The sequence below is a fragment of the Musca autumnalis genome, unplaced genomic scaffold (genome assembly GCF_047663935.1).
Source record: "Musca autumnalis isolate F117 unplaced genomic scaffold, ASM4766393v1 scaffold_2, whole genome shotgun sequence".
Classification (NCBI taxonomy): Eukaryota; Metazoa; Arthropoda; class Insecta; order Diptera; family Muscidae; genus Musca; species Musca autumnalis.
Window position 1 is genome coordinate 89293032 of NW_027411755.1, and position 17603 is coordinate 89310634.

The window sequence follows — 17603 nt, forward strand, 5'->3', positions numbered from 1 at the left end:
AGTCGTATGAAACTAGGACATGATACAATAAGAAGGTAGCATTATCAGCCCAGCTGAAGCCCATCTGATGGTAACATAATGTGTCAATTGCATTGAATTTATGTCCAATTTTGACATCTTATGTTACCAAAAACGGCAGTTGCTGCTACCTTATTATTGTATCATGAACTAGGAGTTCTTAGATTGAGTTCCATACTAGGGTAATTTTATGAAATTTCAGTAGTGGGGACCTCTAGTCCCAATTTACATTAGGCGAGTGTACTTGCGGCAATTGTCAGTTTGATGGAGAGAGAGGTGAGGCATATGGTAACCCTTTGCCTCTCAACACCCTCTCTCACCAACAAACTGACAATTGCCGCAAGTAAACTCGCCTAATGTAAATTGGGACCTATCTAAGAAACAACAGTTTCAGGGACGACTACAAAGCAACTGACGTTTCGAAAGTCAGTCATAATCGCGTTTTAGAAACTGGTTCAGCTTTTTTACTGCATCATGGTGGGAACAAAGGTGAAACCCAGCAAGTGAGCTTATTTCGTCATGGTTACCATTTATTTATATACCCATCTTAGATCTCTATTTCGAAAAAATGTCAAACTTGTTGCATAGTTGCAAACACATACATATGTATGTATGTATTTGCAATTTCGAAAATACCTGTTGAGTGACAAACAAACAAAAATTAGTTCTATTAATTTATTGTTATAACATTCGTAAGCGTATCTTTCAGTGCATTTAACCGAGCCAACTCCTCCCTTAACTCAATATACTCTAAATATGAAAGGTTGCCATTCTGCAACTGGGAGGTTTTTGCATGCAACACTCTCATTAATTCTTCCTGTTTGCGTACAACGTTTTCGTCCACTGTGTATGATTTGTCCCTTGCAATCTTGCGAACTTTACGCTTTTCGTTTTTGTCCACTGTGGCTGATTTGTCCCTTGTCCTCTTGTGAGTTTTGTCCCTTGCCCTCTTGCGAGTTTTACCCCTCTTCGACTTCTTTTTGGTGGTCTGAAAAAATAACATGAGCAATATTAATATGTAATATCGATTTTATTGCAGCAGGGCTTTACCCACAACTAATAAATTTGGTTTTCGAAGACTTATTTACTTACCCCCATATCAAATCAACAACAAAGTACGCCTCTCACGGGAATACGCAAATCGACAAACGATTAAAGGCCTCGGCACATACGGTGCGTTGAGTCTCAAAAAAGTTAAATTATGTTTAACTTTAATGCGGCAGCCATATTGTTTTTTCAAATAACTTGGCATTACTTAAACTTTTTTCATGTGGTTGTTCCAACGCGACGCTTAACGCGCCCCGTATGTGCCGAAGCCTTAAGACGCCGGCAACCGTATCACTTGGTTTTCGGAGACCCAGGGGGCCTATTCTGTAACTTTTTAACAACTTTACTCATAGTTTATTTTATAACAATTTCATTTGTTTGTTTTGTAGTTGTTACAAAAACAAGAAATTTTAACAACTTTTCAATCGAATAGTCCTGCTGGTTCGAAACCCAGCCTGGCTCATGCTGTACTCCCACACAACCGAGTTAATAGCTCTGTTCCTTTACGTGCAAGAATCTTCAAGTTTTACGACTTTTTAATCCAAAACGTTTCTTTACTTCAGACACCACACAATTCATATGGGGGCAGTTTACACCTTTTACTACTTTTGCTAGTTTCACCACTTTCAAAAGTAAAGGAACAGACCAAATATATCAGAACTCCTGCAAATATTTCGTGTAGCACAGTGTCATCTTTACCCAATGATTACACATGCAAGTAACTTGCGGACAGTTGCTTATACATATTAACTTCGTTCCAGTACTTTTTTAATGAAAAAAGTGTCAAAAGAGCAACCTGTCGAGAATGAGTTCTATATACACATTTTTCCAAAATGTACGGGAACGGAAAAATGGCAGAAACTTAAAAAACTGTAACAAATGCCAAAGTCGGCGAATCAACCAATCAGAAGCCGGCAAACATGTTGCACATTTTTGCTCGCTCAAATTTGTCGTGTAAAAAGTTTCTAAGTCGATGGTCAGACTAGCACGATTTCAACATGGCGACGTCAAGTTTATAGGCGAGGGGTATGAAGTAGTGAAACCCGTGTACATGGTTTTCTGTGTTTGTGGTGTTGCCTCTTCTTGTTATTCGTTGCAAGTTTTTTCCTTCCATTTTCTTTCATTTTTATTTTCTCAAGCAAACGTTAACAACAAACAAACATAAAAAGATTTAATAAAAACATTTGATTAATGAAAGAGTCAACATTTAACTATTAATATTAATTTAATTATTGATGTTAATTATTTTGTGTTGTTTTTTAGTTCATTTATGTTTGTTTGGTTTTTATTGGTATGAGAAACATAACAAACGCGAAGGGTAAAATAAAGAGGAGAGGCAAAAATCTGAAATTTCACGTTAACGTGTGTGGACACTAACGAAACTTGAAAAGAAACTTTAACGAAATTGGTTTCAAGAAACCTTGCTAGTCTGACCATCGACTAAAGGGAAAGCTATTCAGCGCCATTTTGGTTCAAAGAGAAGTGAACATGTTGCCACTTTTTTGGAATACGGGAACGCATTTTGGTGAAAAGTGTGCAAAATGTGTAAAAACTTTTTAGTTCTGGAACAAAGCTATTATTGTCGAAACTTCATTTTTTTCGAAATGACACGTGCATGTGTAAACGGGGGATAACTGAAAATGTCGACTACACTCAAGCGGAAAAACTCATCCAACGTTTGAGTAAAGTTTTGTGTCATTTCTGGTAGACGAATAAAGGACAAAGTGATGCCAAGTTTGAATTTTTCTTTATTCTTCTACCAAAAATGACACACACCTACTCAAACGTTGGATGTGTTTTCAACTTAAAGTTTTGTGATTTTTCTGGTAAAAGAATAAAGACATTTTCAAACTTGGCAGCACTTTGTTTTTCATTCATCTACTAGAATTGGCACAAAACTTTACTCAAAAGTTGGATGTGTTTTTCCGCTTGAAGGTAGTCGACATTTTCTGTTATCCCCTATTTACACATGCATGTGGCTGTACGAAAAAAACCAACACATTCACACATGTTGATTGACAACCATCGTTAAAGATAACACTTGCTGCACGAAATATTTGCAGGGGTTCTGATATATTAACTCGGTTCTGTGGGAGTACTGAATGAGCCAGGCTGGGATTTGAACCTGGGCCTCCGAAAACCAAGTGACACGGTTGTCGGCCTCTTAAGTATGCCTGTGAAACGTAGCATAACGGTTGAATGTGCGGGACTTCGGGGGTTCCCAATTTTTCAATGTACCTCTTAAGGCCTCTGCACATACGGTACGTTGTGAGTCGCGTCTCGCGTTGAAAAGAACAACCACACGAAAAATGTGTAAGTGATGCCAAGTTTGTTCTTGAAGTTTTCATGTAGTCCCGGTCCACACTAGAATGATTTCATTGAAAAAATTCATGTAGTCCCGGTCCACACTAGAATGATTTAATTGAAAAAATTGCATGAAATTATGCGTCTCTAGATCGCATAGATTTTACTCCATGGTAGAGTAAAATCATAAAATTGCTGTAGTGGGTAATTCGATTCGAGAACACCTAGTTTCATGCAATTTTTAAATGAAATTCACGCTAGTGTGGACCGGGACGTAGTTGTTGTAACGCGACACTCAACGGACCATATGTGCCGAGGCCTTGAGTTTATAACAGCTCAAAGCGAAAGAGAATTAATTCAAATTTCACTATAAAATGGCATTCGCCTTTATTAAACAAAACGGAAAATGCCTTTGGTTTCTTTGGATCAGTTCATTTTTGATTTTCTAACGTTCAATGAAGTTAAAAACGGGGGTTCTTAAATTTTCAACATTAACATTTGGTCTGTTCCAGTACTGCAAGAATCTACTAGTTTTTACTATTTTTTTCCGATAACATAAAGGAAAAAGTGTTATCGTAGTAAAAATAGTAGCGTCTTGCAGGTTCTGGAACAGAGCAATTGTTTGTACTTATAGTATACATTTAAATACAAATTGTACAAACTTTTACAAAATGCTGTTCGATAACAAACATGTTCAGTAAAAGGGAACTGAGAAGTCTTGCAAGTAGTTGCAAGAACTTGCAAATACTATTTACTTGCGAAGTTATCGAACAGGCTTAATGTATTAAGAATTTTTATGAAGTCTTAATTCTTTTGTATATTTTCACCATAGTTTCTTCCTTGTATGCCATTTAGATTCAAAAAAACTCAATTTTCATAATTTTTTCTGAGAAAACTACCAATATTTTTAGGTAAATCTTTTATTCCTATGAAATAGCACAACTTAAACTACACTACCTTTGGAATTTTTGTTTATGAAAAATATTGCACAGTTTTGTGGTAAATGGCTACCTGCGAAACCCATTTTTTGTAAAAGCGTTTTGCGGTGCCAACGCTTACTCGAAAACGAATGGGCCGATCTTCACATATTGTTTAAGTGCGCGTTTTAAGAACCTAATAATCTTGTCTTTAAGCGAGACAGAATTTTCAAAAATCTATTTTAACAAAAATAGTGACCTATAGTGGAATTCTGTAACTCATTATTTGAGCTACCGACAAAAATCGGTTACATTAAAACGCAAAATTATGAATGAAAAGTATCAATAATAGTTGACAACACTCTTGCTATCGGTAGGATTTAGCAACAGCTTTATTTTGGTTGTTAACTTACGAAAATTTTCGTTAATTACCGAAATTATAAGCATTTTAATTTTAACGATAATTGTAACTTGAAAAATGTGTTACAGAATTCCACTACTGTAAAAGTCAAAGGGCCTGTTTTACTATATTGAAAGAAAATGATTGCGAACGAAAAACACCCAAACTTTGGGTTTCATGGCAATACTGACTTTGTGTTTGCTTTAAAACAACTACAAAGTTTAAAAATTAAACACGAGTTTATGCTCTAAACACATCCAACGTTTGAGTAAAGTTTTGTGTGATTTCTGGTAGATGAATAAAAGACAAAGTGCTGCCAAGTTTCAATTTGTCTTTATTCTTCTACCAGGAATGACACAAAACTTTACTCAAACGTTGGATGTCTTTAGGGCTTTAGTTGTTTTTCTTTCGTTCGACATAGTGAAACAGGCTGAAAATTTCGAAACGAAAAAAATGGACCGATTGTTGCCCAAAAATCGGCCAAAAAATAAAAAATATCTGTCTCGCTTAAAGACAATGTTTTTATGTATTTAACAAGCTCACCAAAATATACGAAGATCGGTCTATCCGTTTTCGAGCTATCGTTGGTACAGACTTCAAAAATGGCATTTCGAGAAAAACGCGTTTAACTAGGGAATAACTAGCAATTTTGCTGGTTACCGGTGAACACAACTAGTTACCACCCAATCTACTCGCAATGCTTTAGACTGGTGAATTTAACATGAGGACGTCATAGGAAGGGGTCTATTGTCCCCTCACTGCATTACCAGTAACCACCCAATTCATTGTCATATGAAAGGCAATTGTCCCCTCACTGCATTACCAGTAACTACCCAATTCGATAGTCGTGTGAAGGGCAATTGTCTCCTCAGTGCATTACCAGTAACCAGTCAATTCGGTAGTCAGAAATGATAGTCAAAATTACTAGTAAGTTGAAGTCAGATAAATGGGTAAATGCATACAGGTGTCAAGTAATTGTTTTCGAACCAAGAAAACTAACTGCCATCAATTACAATAAATTTTACCTATAGAATAATTAGATTAGGAGGGTTGCCAGATCTACTAAAAATGTGCCAGGTTATATAAACAGTAAACGAGGCCGCGTGTATCCATAACCAGGGCTTAAAATTTGTTTATATAATTCATATTGAATTAAGGGATAAGGGAATTCTCCAACATAAACCAAAATATAACATAAAAGTACGCGAAATGTGTCCAATAGGTAGTAGTATGCATTTCTTGAAATTTTCGAAACCCCATACATTTCTAAGCAGTATTGGTATCCAACTGCGATTTTTCCGATTGTTTCGTGAAATGCCAATATCTCTTAATTAATTTTAAGTAAAAAAATAAACTTCGGTGGCCTGTTTTGGGTCCCAGGTGGTCTCTTTCACTGTTTATATAACCTGGTTCCTTTTTTTCGATCTGACAACCCTTCTGATCTAATTATGCTGAAGGTATTATTTATTGTATTTGATGACAGTTCTTCCTCGTGAACTAAAAAACATATAAAACGTCTTAGTTTTCAGATATTCCCGGTTTAAGACCTATAGGACCCTGTTTACATGTAATATGACCTGGTACTCCCTTGGTCCATATGGTAACCCTCCTAGTAGGGATATTCTATGCCTAATATTGTTGATACTTGTTAGTAGTTAGTATTTATTAAAAATAAATAAAATACCAATAATATGGGATATTTCGGAACTTCACTGCATTTCGAAAACATTTATTTGACAATTTGCATTACAGGTATTTATCGGTTTTCGCTATTTTTTGTTGGACTACATGGGTTAATTTTTTATTTATACATGCTAGCTGTGTTCCTTTACTTACCTGAGGTTACCATTTGTTACCATTTTTAACCTGCAAAGCGTTCCTTAACCCCGAAAAGTGGCAAAACTGGAAGCAATTTTTAATAGAGAGTGAAGAGAGAGCGAAAATGGCTTTCTCTTCTACCACAGGCTACCAGCAAAATTTCTGCAGGTAAAAAATGGCAGAACTGATTTTTCGACTTTTGTTTGACGATTATTTCACAATGAAAAAGAAAGTGGACGAAAAACAGAAGAAAAAGTCGAACGCTGACAAAACTAAATTAAAAACTGTGAAATAAAAGACGAAAATTGATTTTTTATGTTTCTTTTTGACATTGCTGCCAGATCTACCATTTTTCCGTTCCTTTACTTTTCTGGTAAAAATTTTGATGAGAGGGCAATTTTGACACTTTTCTCTTTTACCACCCTTACCATTAAAAAAGTAAAGGAACAAAGCTACTATCTTGTCTTAAATAAGTCGACCAAATAACTCTTATGTTACACGCTAAAACTTTCATACGAAACTTTCCCATTATTTTGGCGTTCTTAGATCGAGTTCCCCATTACAGTAATTTCATAAAATTACTTTTGTATGCAACTCGATCTATGAACGCCTCAATAATGGGAAAGTTTCGTATGAAAGTTTTAGCGTGTAACATAAGAGTAATTTTTGCAAAAACCCCGACATTTTTATCACAATTATTAGTCATTTTTCATAAATTTATACGGAAAAATGTTAGTTTTCTTGGTTCGAAAACAATTACTTGACAAACTGTATATGCATTAGATACACTTTATTTTATTGCATGGTGTGCAAAAATTTTACAAATGACAATATAATCTTGTATACATATGGATATGACAGGTCTATCTTGATCCTTGATACTGGAACTAGTGCAATACTACTTGATACCGCGACTTATGTTTATTTGGTCCTTGGAATGTTTTTCTCGTGTGTCCTTCAGATCATTCAAAAGTTTCTGAAATAAAATGTATACAAGTTTAATGAAATGACGCGATAATGTATTCCGTCAAGATAGATATCAATACTTACCACAGATATATTATAAATATTCTTCTTAAATTGTTCATCCTTTCCATGAATTAGGTCGTAACAAGTTCTTTTTTGGCATCCTTAATTTTTGCACAACAAACGCATCAAAATACGTGTTTTAATTATGAATAAACAATATGACAGAACATATTTTTATATTTTGTTTAAAAAAGAAATAATAATAGTTGTGTCTTTTTACTTTTTCAGTAATAATTATTCAGTAACTTGTTTTCAGAGAGTAAGAGAGATTTTACTCTTTGATACGAAAATAGAGAAAAAAGTAAAAAGACAGCATTTAGTAAACTTTAGCAAGATAACAGTTGATGACCAAAACAAAATCATTGGCGCCAATGCATGAAAGAAAAACTAACTCCAAAGCAATGAAAAAGTTCTTCAATTTTAAGCAAAATAAATAAAAAATAATTAATATATTAATAAAATAATCAATAAATATAGCTGAATTGTAATATTTATAGTATTTTTCCATAAAAATAAGGTAAACATTGAGCAGCTGACCATTAGCAGATGATTAAAAAACAGCTGATCGAACTTGCTAAATGTTGCTGGGAAAAATTCTTTCAGTAACTTTTAGCAATTTCTCAGCAAACAACTGTCAAAATTGTTCTCTCACTTCGCTGTCTTTTACTGAACTTTTGTGTAAAAAGACAGCATTTAGTAATAATTATTACAAATTATCACGTAAAAAGACACTCTAATGTTGAAGAGAGAATACAAGAGAGAAACATTGTCGATTACACTATCCATCGGTAGTCTATAAAATAGTCAATATATTACACGCCGCATTACCTGTAACTAGTGAATTGACACGATAGGCAGGAAAGCCTATTTCCAGTGGCAAAAGCAGGCTATAGGCTATTTTGTGTGCCATTTTTGGGTGTAAAGTAACTAGGATCAATGAGTAACTAGTTACATAACTATGCCAAAGTAGACAATTGCTATTTATTGAACAACTGGGACTGGGTTAGGCCTGTGCATACAACTACATACATATTTTGAGATTATGTTTGTTTGAAAATACAAATATTTCCCATAGTATCCCAACCTACCATTTTGTGTCATTTTATAAAATACCAAAACAAAAAATATTTATAAAAATGTTCTGCTTCTAAAGGAAAAGCCTACAATAAGCGTACATATTAAATATTTTCCATGGGATACCGTTTCTGATCATTTTCTAGTTATTACACAAGCAGTTAAAAACTTTTTTGTAATATTATTTTGAAATTACAACTTTCAATACACATTTTTTGGCAAAAGACAACCAAGCACATTTTAGTGCTCTCTTTTTTAATTGTGTGCGTGAGCAAATTGACACACACCGACAGCAGAAGGGCGCCCTTGCTGGGTTGTCTTTTACCAAAAAATGTGTATTGAAAGTTGTAATTTCAAAAACAAAAGCTCTCTTTTTTAATTGTGTTCGTGAGCAAATTGACACACACCGACAGCAGAAGGGCGCCCTTGCTAGGTTGTCTTTTGCCAAAAAATGTGTATTGAAAGTTGTAATTTCAAAAACAAAAGCTCTCTTTTTTAATTGTATGCGTGAGCAAATTGACACACACCGACAGCAGAAGGGCGCCCTTTGAACAGGCCTAGTTTAAATTAATAAAAAATGTATTTTTGGTAAAATTGCAAGGAGTCACCTATTCCTGGTCCATACAGGACCTCTTCCGCCGACCATGCAGCATGTAAAATGGAAATTTGGTGTTGCCTTCGCAACATGCTTCCTTCACGAGTTCACTCGGCCTCATGTCTCTCTGCCAGTACAATTCGTGTTTGGTCGATTTTTTTAGAATATTCGTGTGCGTTTTGTCCACAGATCACACCGATCGAGCTCAAATAAAATAACAATGATTTTGTACCAGAGAACTGCGTAAGTAGCTGATTTTGACACTCATAAGCCACATGCTAAAAAACAAGCGTATGTGCGGCTTGCTACTCTAAAAAATAAATGCAAGTATTGCTTGCCATTCTCAAAATATGTACGAGTGTGGCTAGCCACCCAAAAAATAAGTTATTTAAAAATGGATATTTTTTGACACTTGCGTATGCTTTGCCAAGTAGTTTTAAATACGTAATAACATGTTCTGCTTTACTTGTTTGCTCATTGCACATCAAGTATTGTTTTCAACCCTTGTAATTCAACCGATTGTATCGTGCTCTCCGAGAGAGTGAGAGCTAAGATCATTTTCTAACACTGATTTTTAAACGTTAAAAGAAAATGCAAAAGCATACATAACATTCCAAGCAAATAAAGAAAAGCATACACAAACGAAACAACAACAAATAAAATTAGAATTGTTTATTTTTTGTAATGTTGTGTGTGTGCTTCCACTTGATGAGTCACTTGGCAAACTATCTACGATTGCGAGTTTTGTAACAGTGCAAAATACGATGGACACTTGTTTTACTTATTACGCACAAGCAGCGGACTTGATGCATCGTAATTGTTTTTTGTGGTGGTGGAAAAAATACTGTGTGCAAGAAAACAATTGTATTAAAAAGCAAAAGGCCCAAAATACTTGTGCGTGCTCAATTGGCTTATGGCCCCGGCACATACGATCCGTCGTGCGTCGCGTCAAGCGTTGAAAACAACAACCACATGGAAAAAGTGTAAGTGATGCCAAGTTTGTTCTTGAAGTTTTCATGTGGTTGTTGTAACGCGACGCACAACTGACCGTATGTGCCGAGGGCTTTACGGGGGCACGTAACTCATTGATGATCTCTGTTTTGTACCTTCGTTGAAAAGACCAATCGCAATGTAAGCTGCTAAATTACAACGAGTGCTCCACTTGAAAGGGTTTTGGGGCAAATTTTCCAAATAAGTTGATTGAAGCTTTCTTTGCTATTTTGATTGAAGCCGCCGACGCATCTTTCCAGTTAAGACTCTTTACTTACACTTATGTTATACGCTAAAACTTTCATACGAAACTTTCCCATTATTTTGGCGTTCATAGATCGAGTTCCATACAAAAGTAATTTTATGAAATTACTGCAATGGGGAACTCGACCTAAGAACGCCAAAATAATGGGAAAGTTTCGTATGAAAGTTTCAGCATGTAACAGAGTTAGATCGTTGTATATATGTAGGAGTAATAGCATCCAAAATATTTGGTGGAAGTGGTCTGTAATCGTGTATGAAAGCCTCATGCATATCGCATATCACATTACTATATATCAATGGTGAATAAAAAAAATAAATACTACAACAAATACAACTAAACGACAACCACATAGAAACTTGTTTTTGTTTGTAATGTTACTGTCATCGGTAAATGTAAACCAGTGTTAATCACCACTGGGCTCGCGAGTCGTGCCTGTGTGAACACACACAATCTCAATTGTGGTGAGTTTGAACGTTACTCTCACCACCGATCATCTCCCTGCAAACCATTGGAAGATTGTTGGACGATTTTTCGACCAGATTTTTCTTCAATGCTTCTTTCCGGCGATCTTTATGCGAATTTTTATATAAAATTCACCCATGCGAGTAATTTGCCAATTGTAGACAATTCTCAAAAATTATTGTTTATAATCAATCGCTACGACAAATTACCTGTTATGCTTCTCGGCGATCTTTCCGCGCAATTGTGTTATGTTCCGCTATTGTTAGAGCAGGCGAATAATATATTATTCTTCCGAAACCCGATCACGCGATTGTTACTAAAATTTTAGATTTGGTTGCTTATAATTCTCATATACACATTCTGCATAACTTTGGTATAAATGGCACGTATTATATTATGAGTATTGACAAACATAGTACATGTCTGGGTTTTGCCAAGTGGAATTAAGAAAGGCCCGAGAAGCAGTATGAACCACTATGTCATTAAGGAATGATAGAAAAATATAACAAATCAGAAAATAAAACAAAAAGTATAAAAATCAAAGACAAAAAATGAAAGAAACAAAAAACAAAGAAAAATGAAAAATAAATTTTCATTAATTTTTTGTTTATATTTTCTTCTTAAGATCTTCCAAATGATTCGTCAGCGAATCTTGGTCGCGATTTGCATTCCATAAACACTTACTTTAGGTTGGTGTTACGCAGAAGATTTTTAGGCGATATCGCCTGCGAAAAATTATTCGCCCAGGAAAATCGCGTATTATTCTTAGGCGATAGAAATGGTTTGCAGGGCTTCTTTGTTTTAGCAATGAATCAACGCACACGATGTTTATCTAGAGAGGGATAGACCCTGCAAACCATTTCTATCGCCTAAGAATAATACGCGATTTTCCTGGGCGAATAATTTTTCGCAGGCGATATCGCCTAAAAATCTTCTGCGTAACACCAACCTAAAGTAAGTGTTTATGGAATGCAAATCGCGACCAAGATTCGCTGACGAATCATTTGGAAGATCTTGAGAAGAAGAAAATATAAACAAAAAATTAAAGAAAATTTATTTTTCATTTTTCTTTGTTTTTGTTTCTTTCATTTTTTGTCTTTGATTTTTATACTTTTTGTTTTATTTTCTGATTTGTTATATTTTTCTATCATTCCTTAATGACATAGTGGTTCATACTGCTTCTCGGGCCTTTCTTAATTCCACTTGGCAAAACCCAGACATGTACTATGTTTGTCAATACTCATAATATAATACGTGCCATTTATACCAAGGTTATGCAGAATGTGTATATGAGAATTATAAGCAACCAAATCTAAAATTTTAGTAACAATCGCGTGATCGGGTTTCGGAAGAATAATATATTATTCGCCTGCTCTAACAATAGCGGAACATAACACAATTGCGCGGAAAGATCGCCGAGAAGCATAACAGGTAATTTGTCGTAGCGATTGATTATAAACAATAATTTTTGAGAATTGTCTACAATTGGCAAATTACTCGCATGGGTGAATTTTATATAAAAATTCGCATAAAGATCGCCGGAAAGAAGCATTGAAGAAAAATCTGGTCGAAAAATCGTCCAACAATCTTCCAATGGTTTGCAGGGGATAATCTCGTGTGTGTGCCCAACACAAACGGAGCGGTTGCATTTGTATTTGTTGGTGAATACTGATGTAAATAAAATAAAAAATAAGGAAATGTCTATAAATTATTGGAATTTAAAAACCTAATATTTTTTCACATTTGATTGAATATTTTGGAAAACATGAATGAAAACTCTTTAGATTTTCAATTTGAATGTTTCCATATCATTTCACTAAATGCATAATTTCACGCAGAAAGTAGAATTCTTGCAAAAATTTTTGGTGTCGTTAGTAATTCATCGAAAAAGGAGAAGCTGTTTCAATCTTTTGTTTTTGAAAACAAAATATCACACGTTTATTAGGGCTTTATTTTTTTTCAAGTTTAACAAAATACCACACATATTAACAAATATTGTACCGCCTCTATAAGCGTTGCTTTTGTGTGCGGCACGCCGTTCGTACTTGGAAGAGGTTACATGTCAATTATATGAAAAAGTCTTTATGGGAAATAGTTTTTTTCGGATGAATAAATTTTTCTTCAAAAATATCCCTAATATAATCGAACATAGAAATAAATATATAAAATGTCGTATGGAATTTGACACTAACATTACAGCCCAGTTCAGACAGCTGGGTATTGCTGTTACCTTTTATTGTTCTACCATGATGGTGTATTACCCTGCGTTTACACATGACAGGACAGTTGAGTACATGTATTGATTGTCAAAAACCCAAAACTTGCCTCTGTGACGTAGGCGTCCAGACAACTGCAAAAACAGTTGTAAAATTATGAATGAAAATCGTCGATTTCTTTTTGTTTTCTGTTCACATATTTTGTTTTTGTTCATATTCTTTTATTTTCAAGACATTTCAATTATCGTTTCATTTCTTTGTTACAAAAACGTCAAAAATTTGTTAAGCCTACTGTCTCTGAAAAAATGGTGGACAGCTGGGAGACAAACGACAAATGTATGTATGTGTTAGTAAATCAGAGTTGTATTTGCAGACAGTCTGTCTTGTGTAAACGCCTAGTTAGTTTTTATAAAACGATGGGCTAAGGAATTTTTAAAACCTAATATGTCATTAAGTTCCGGTCGACACTAGCGTAATGCTTGGTTTACATTTACGAAATCCACTCGATTTCAACTGTCAAATCCATAGGTTAAACGTCAAATGAAATCCAGATGAGATTTCATTTGACGTTTGAGCTATGGAATTGACAGTTGAAATCGAGTGGATTTTGTAAATGTAAACTTAGCATAAATTTCATTAAAAAATGTCATGAAATTAGGCGTTATTAGATCGAATTCCACACTACAGCAAATTCGTGATTTCAGTCTACTATGGAACTCAGTCTAGAAACGCATTTTTTCATTTGTTACTATGTACAATTAATACGATATGTAGATAATTTTACAATAATTTTCGAAATAACTGCTATGCCTAAATACGACCGTATTCCAAAAACGTATGAGGTGAAAAAAGTAGAACACATGTATTCTTATGAGAACTACCGAAATACGTCGAGCGTATACTTTTTTAAGTTGAACATTTCCAACTTTGACAGAACGTACGATATGTTATTGTATGTATGTATGTGTGTGTTTTGTATTTTGAAAACAAAAGCCCAAGAAAACATGAAATACAATTTATTGCAAAGGAAAAATGTTTGTTTTACGAATGAAAACATTTAATAAAGTTTCTGTCGCGGTTTTTGTGTTTTAAATGGGATTTCGGATTTAACGTATTTGGGTAATACGGACGCTCAGAGAGCGTTGTTGTGGTAGGTAGGTGAATATTTTTTGTACGTCACGACTTAAATTAGGTATTGGTCTGTTCCTTTACTTTTGAAAATGGTAAAACCGGCAAAAGTAGCAAAAGTTGTAAACTGCTCCCATATAAAATGTATGGTGTCTGAAGTAAAGGAACGCTTTTCGAGTAAAAAGTGGTAAAACTTGAAGATTCTTGCACGTAAAGGAACAGAGCTATAGCTGTAAAGTTATAAAGTTCTATATTGTCGTATATTTTTGATGACTAATTCATTTTACAACAACTTGTTTTGAGAATTCATGTTCGATCAGCTGCGCATATGCATCTACCTTGATTATTGTGATATGCTTGAAATCAAGAAAAAAATAAGTGTAAACAACGGGGTGTATTTCAGGATTTCGTGAAATCCAGTGGATTTTGGAGCGTAGGTGTAAACTTGGCATAAAATTTGCTCGGCCTTCTTTATTCTTTTATAACTTATTTAGACTAGCCATAAATCCTCAACTGGATTTAATAAAACCAGTACAAATCTCATTGCATTTAGATATACATTTTGGAGGTTTTAATTAGCAGTCAGCTGATTTTTGTTCATAGCACAATTACCAAGGTAGATGCATCACCCCATCTGATCGAAAGTGATACTTCAAAATAATTTTTTGTAAATTGAATTCGTCTCAAAAAACATACGTCAAATTACAAATTTATTGTTTAATACTGAAAATGTTAGCACATTATGCTACTAATGCTAAATAAAGAGCAAATAAAGAATTAGTTTATCGCAGTTTGACCATCTAAAATGAATAAACGAATTATTTTATCGTTTAGACATCATAAATATTAGTCTTGGTTGATTAAAATCAACTTTGTACATCAAAACAAATTAAATTTTTCCTCCTTGTTTAACATTTTAAATTATTACATCTTTGTGTTTATTTCAGCTTTAGTCCATATTTTGTTGTAATTCAATTGTTTGAATAACAACAAAATATTTTAAAGTGGATATGAAATTGATTAGTTGCGGGCGAAGGGTAGGGAATACTATAGTTTCAGTTGTCACCAAACAAATTCATCAGTTCCCTTTTTCGCCGACTCTGTATCGATAAACAGGTCAATAAAGCCATCTAGCAAATTAAATAAAATGAGAAATTTGCTGTATGGCCCTAAAGCTGTTTACCCTACAATTTGAGTCGAACTAAAGAATTTTATATCCACCACTGTTTTTAAATTATTATTATTAAATTATTTTTAGTGTAGCAATTGACCGACGCATCTACCTTGTTTCTTGTGGCAGCTTGCAACTTTTTGTATTTTCTAGCAACATGTTGCAAAAAACAGAGTTGTATACGAGGGTTTATGCCAGATTTAAAACAAATCCACTCAATACGAGGATTTATTTTTGTATTGGAAAGCTGGTAGATTTTGGCTGGATTTAGCAAAAAAAACCTGATAATGTGCTAAATCCGGCTAATGAAGGAATATCTAAATAGGCTATTAGTCCATATTTACATTAGGCAATTTTCCTTGCGGCAATTGTCAGTTTGTCGATGAGAGAGGGTGTTGAGAGGCAAAGGGTTACCATATGCCTCACCCCTCTCTCCTTCAAACTGACAATTGCCGCAAGGAAAATTGCCTTATGTAAATATGGACTTATTACGTTAGGAATTAAGTAGGAAAGCAAGGCAACCAGGCGCGGCAGCTTATGTACTTTTGCATGGTACTGTAGAGTAAACGAACAACATCCAGTAACAATTTGTACAAATTTTGAGTTACCCTGCGTTTACACATGACAGGACAGTTGAGTACATGTATTGATTGTCAAAATCCCAAAACTTGCCTGTGTGACGTAGGTGTCCCAACAACTGCAAAAACAGTTGTAAAATTATGAATGAAAATCGTCGATTTCTTTTTGTTTTCTGTTCACATATTTTGTTTTTGTTTTGTTGCATCCCAGTTCTGTTGTCTTTTTTTTTTATTTGAAATAGTTTTTTTTTTTCATTTGTTCAAAAATGTCCATGTTTGCTGTGTACAAAAATTACCGGACAGTGCCGAGGCAACTAGCCAAATGTTTGTATGTATTAGTAAATCAGAGTTGTATTTGCAGACAGTCTGCCTTGTGTAAACGCCAAGTAAACGAACACACATATTATCAATAAGCTTGATTTACCTTAAGTTTACCACTTGCTAACGATTGGGTTCTTAATTTTTGTTTTCACCACAGGTACCTTGATATCGGTGTCGAAGCCGTCAATGTGGCAGTGGTTCCTTTGATGTTAGTTTCCTGCCAGACTCACTCACAGAGATCCACACGACGTCTCGGAAAAATATTGCTGACCTCCCCCTTCCAGATTGTTGAGGAGATCAGTGCAATTATTTGGCAGTTGGTCGACTTATACTATGTTTACATTTACGAAATCCACTTGATTTCATCTGTCAATTCCTTTGTGTATACGTCAAATGAAAACTCATCTGAAATCGATTGGATTTCATTTGACGTTTGAGCAATGCAATTGACAGTTGAAATCGAGTGGATTTCGTAAATGTAAACATAGTATTAGCTTTAGTAAACAAATAACTAAGTCCGTGTTTAGACACACGGGAAAGTAAATTCAGTTTTTAGGCAATAGGGGGTAGGAAAGAGTATTGAGGAGCTTATTCCTCTCCGCTCTCTCCCAAAAACTCAATTTACTTTCCCGAGAAATTTGTGTGTCTAAACACAGACTAACTAGAGAAAGGTAGACTTTACAGTGGCAACACCATCGTTAAGTGGCAACACTGTCCTGAAGTGACAACACTGTCTTGAGGTGGCATCACTGTCCTAACAATCCCGCCAATATTTCCGTTGCATTTTTTCCATGGTACAATTAAGAAGGTAGCATGGTACAATTACTTAGGTAGAAACATCGGCGAATTGCTACAACAAAGCAACTTTTTTTGTAATGTTAACTGTCAAAATTTTCGCCAAATGGTTTCTTGTTGTCTCTTTTTATTGCTTGGGTTTGTACAGTGAAGTGAACACATGCTATCTCTTACTTACCGAATCATATGGTTTTTTGTTTTGATTTTTCATAGCGAATTCCAAGTTTTTTGACGTTTTAGATTCGATCAGCTGGGTTGAGGCATCTACCTAAGTAATTGTACCATGAAAGGTAGATGCCTCAGCCCAGCTGATCGAATCTAAAACGATGCATTTACCTTTCTAATTGTACCGCTGTACAAGTTCGGTTAAAGGACGCGCAGTTGTCGTTTTGGACAGCCACTCCACTCGGAGACCTTATGGTCAATTGTGTTCATCCTATAGTGTGGGTTGGATAAAAGAAAAGAAATAAAATTG

The 17603-nt window shown here is 34.8% G+C and overlaps 1 protein-coding gene and 1 long non-coding RNA gene across 2 annotated transcripts; both read right to left on the reverse strand.

Moving 5' to 3' along the window:
- Nucleotides 1-688: 688 nt before the first annotated feature.
- On the reverse strand, nucleotides 689-1536 carry LOC141394943 (uncharacterized). The gene is made up of 2 exons (XM_073970121.1): nucleotides 1111-1536; nucleotides 689-1006 (listed from the first exon to the last, which is right to left on the reverse strand). Exons 1-2 carry the CDS (start codon nucleotides 1114-1116, stop codon nucleotides 689-691), a joined length of 324 nt encoding a protein of 107 aa, XP_073826222.1. The 5' UTR covers nucleotides 1117-1536.
- A 5831-nt stretch (nucleotides 1537-7367) lies between these two features.
- LOC141392934 (uncharacterized) lies at nucleotides 7368-16478 on the reverse strand. The gene is made up of 3 exons (XR_012409917.1): nucleotides 16437-16478; nucleotides 7555-7634; nucleotides 7368-7480 (listed from the first exon to the last, which is right to left on the reverse strand). It is a non-coding gene; the product is annotated as an uncharacterized lncRNA (long non-coding RNA).
- Nucleotides 16479-17603: the final 1125 nt, after the last annotated feature.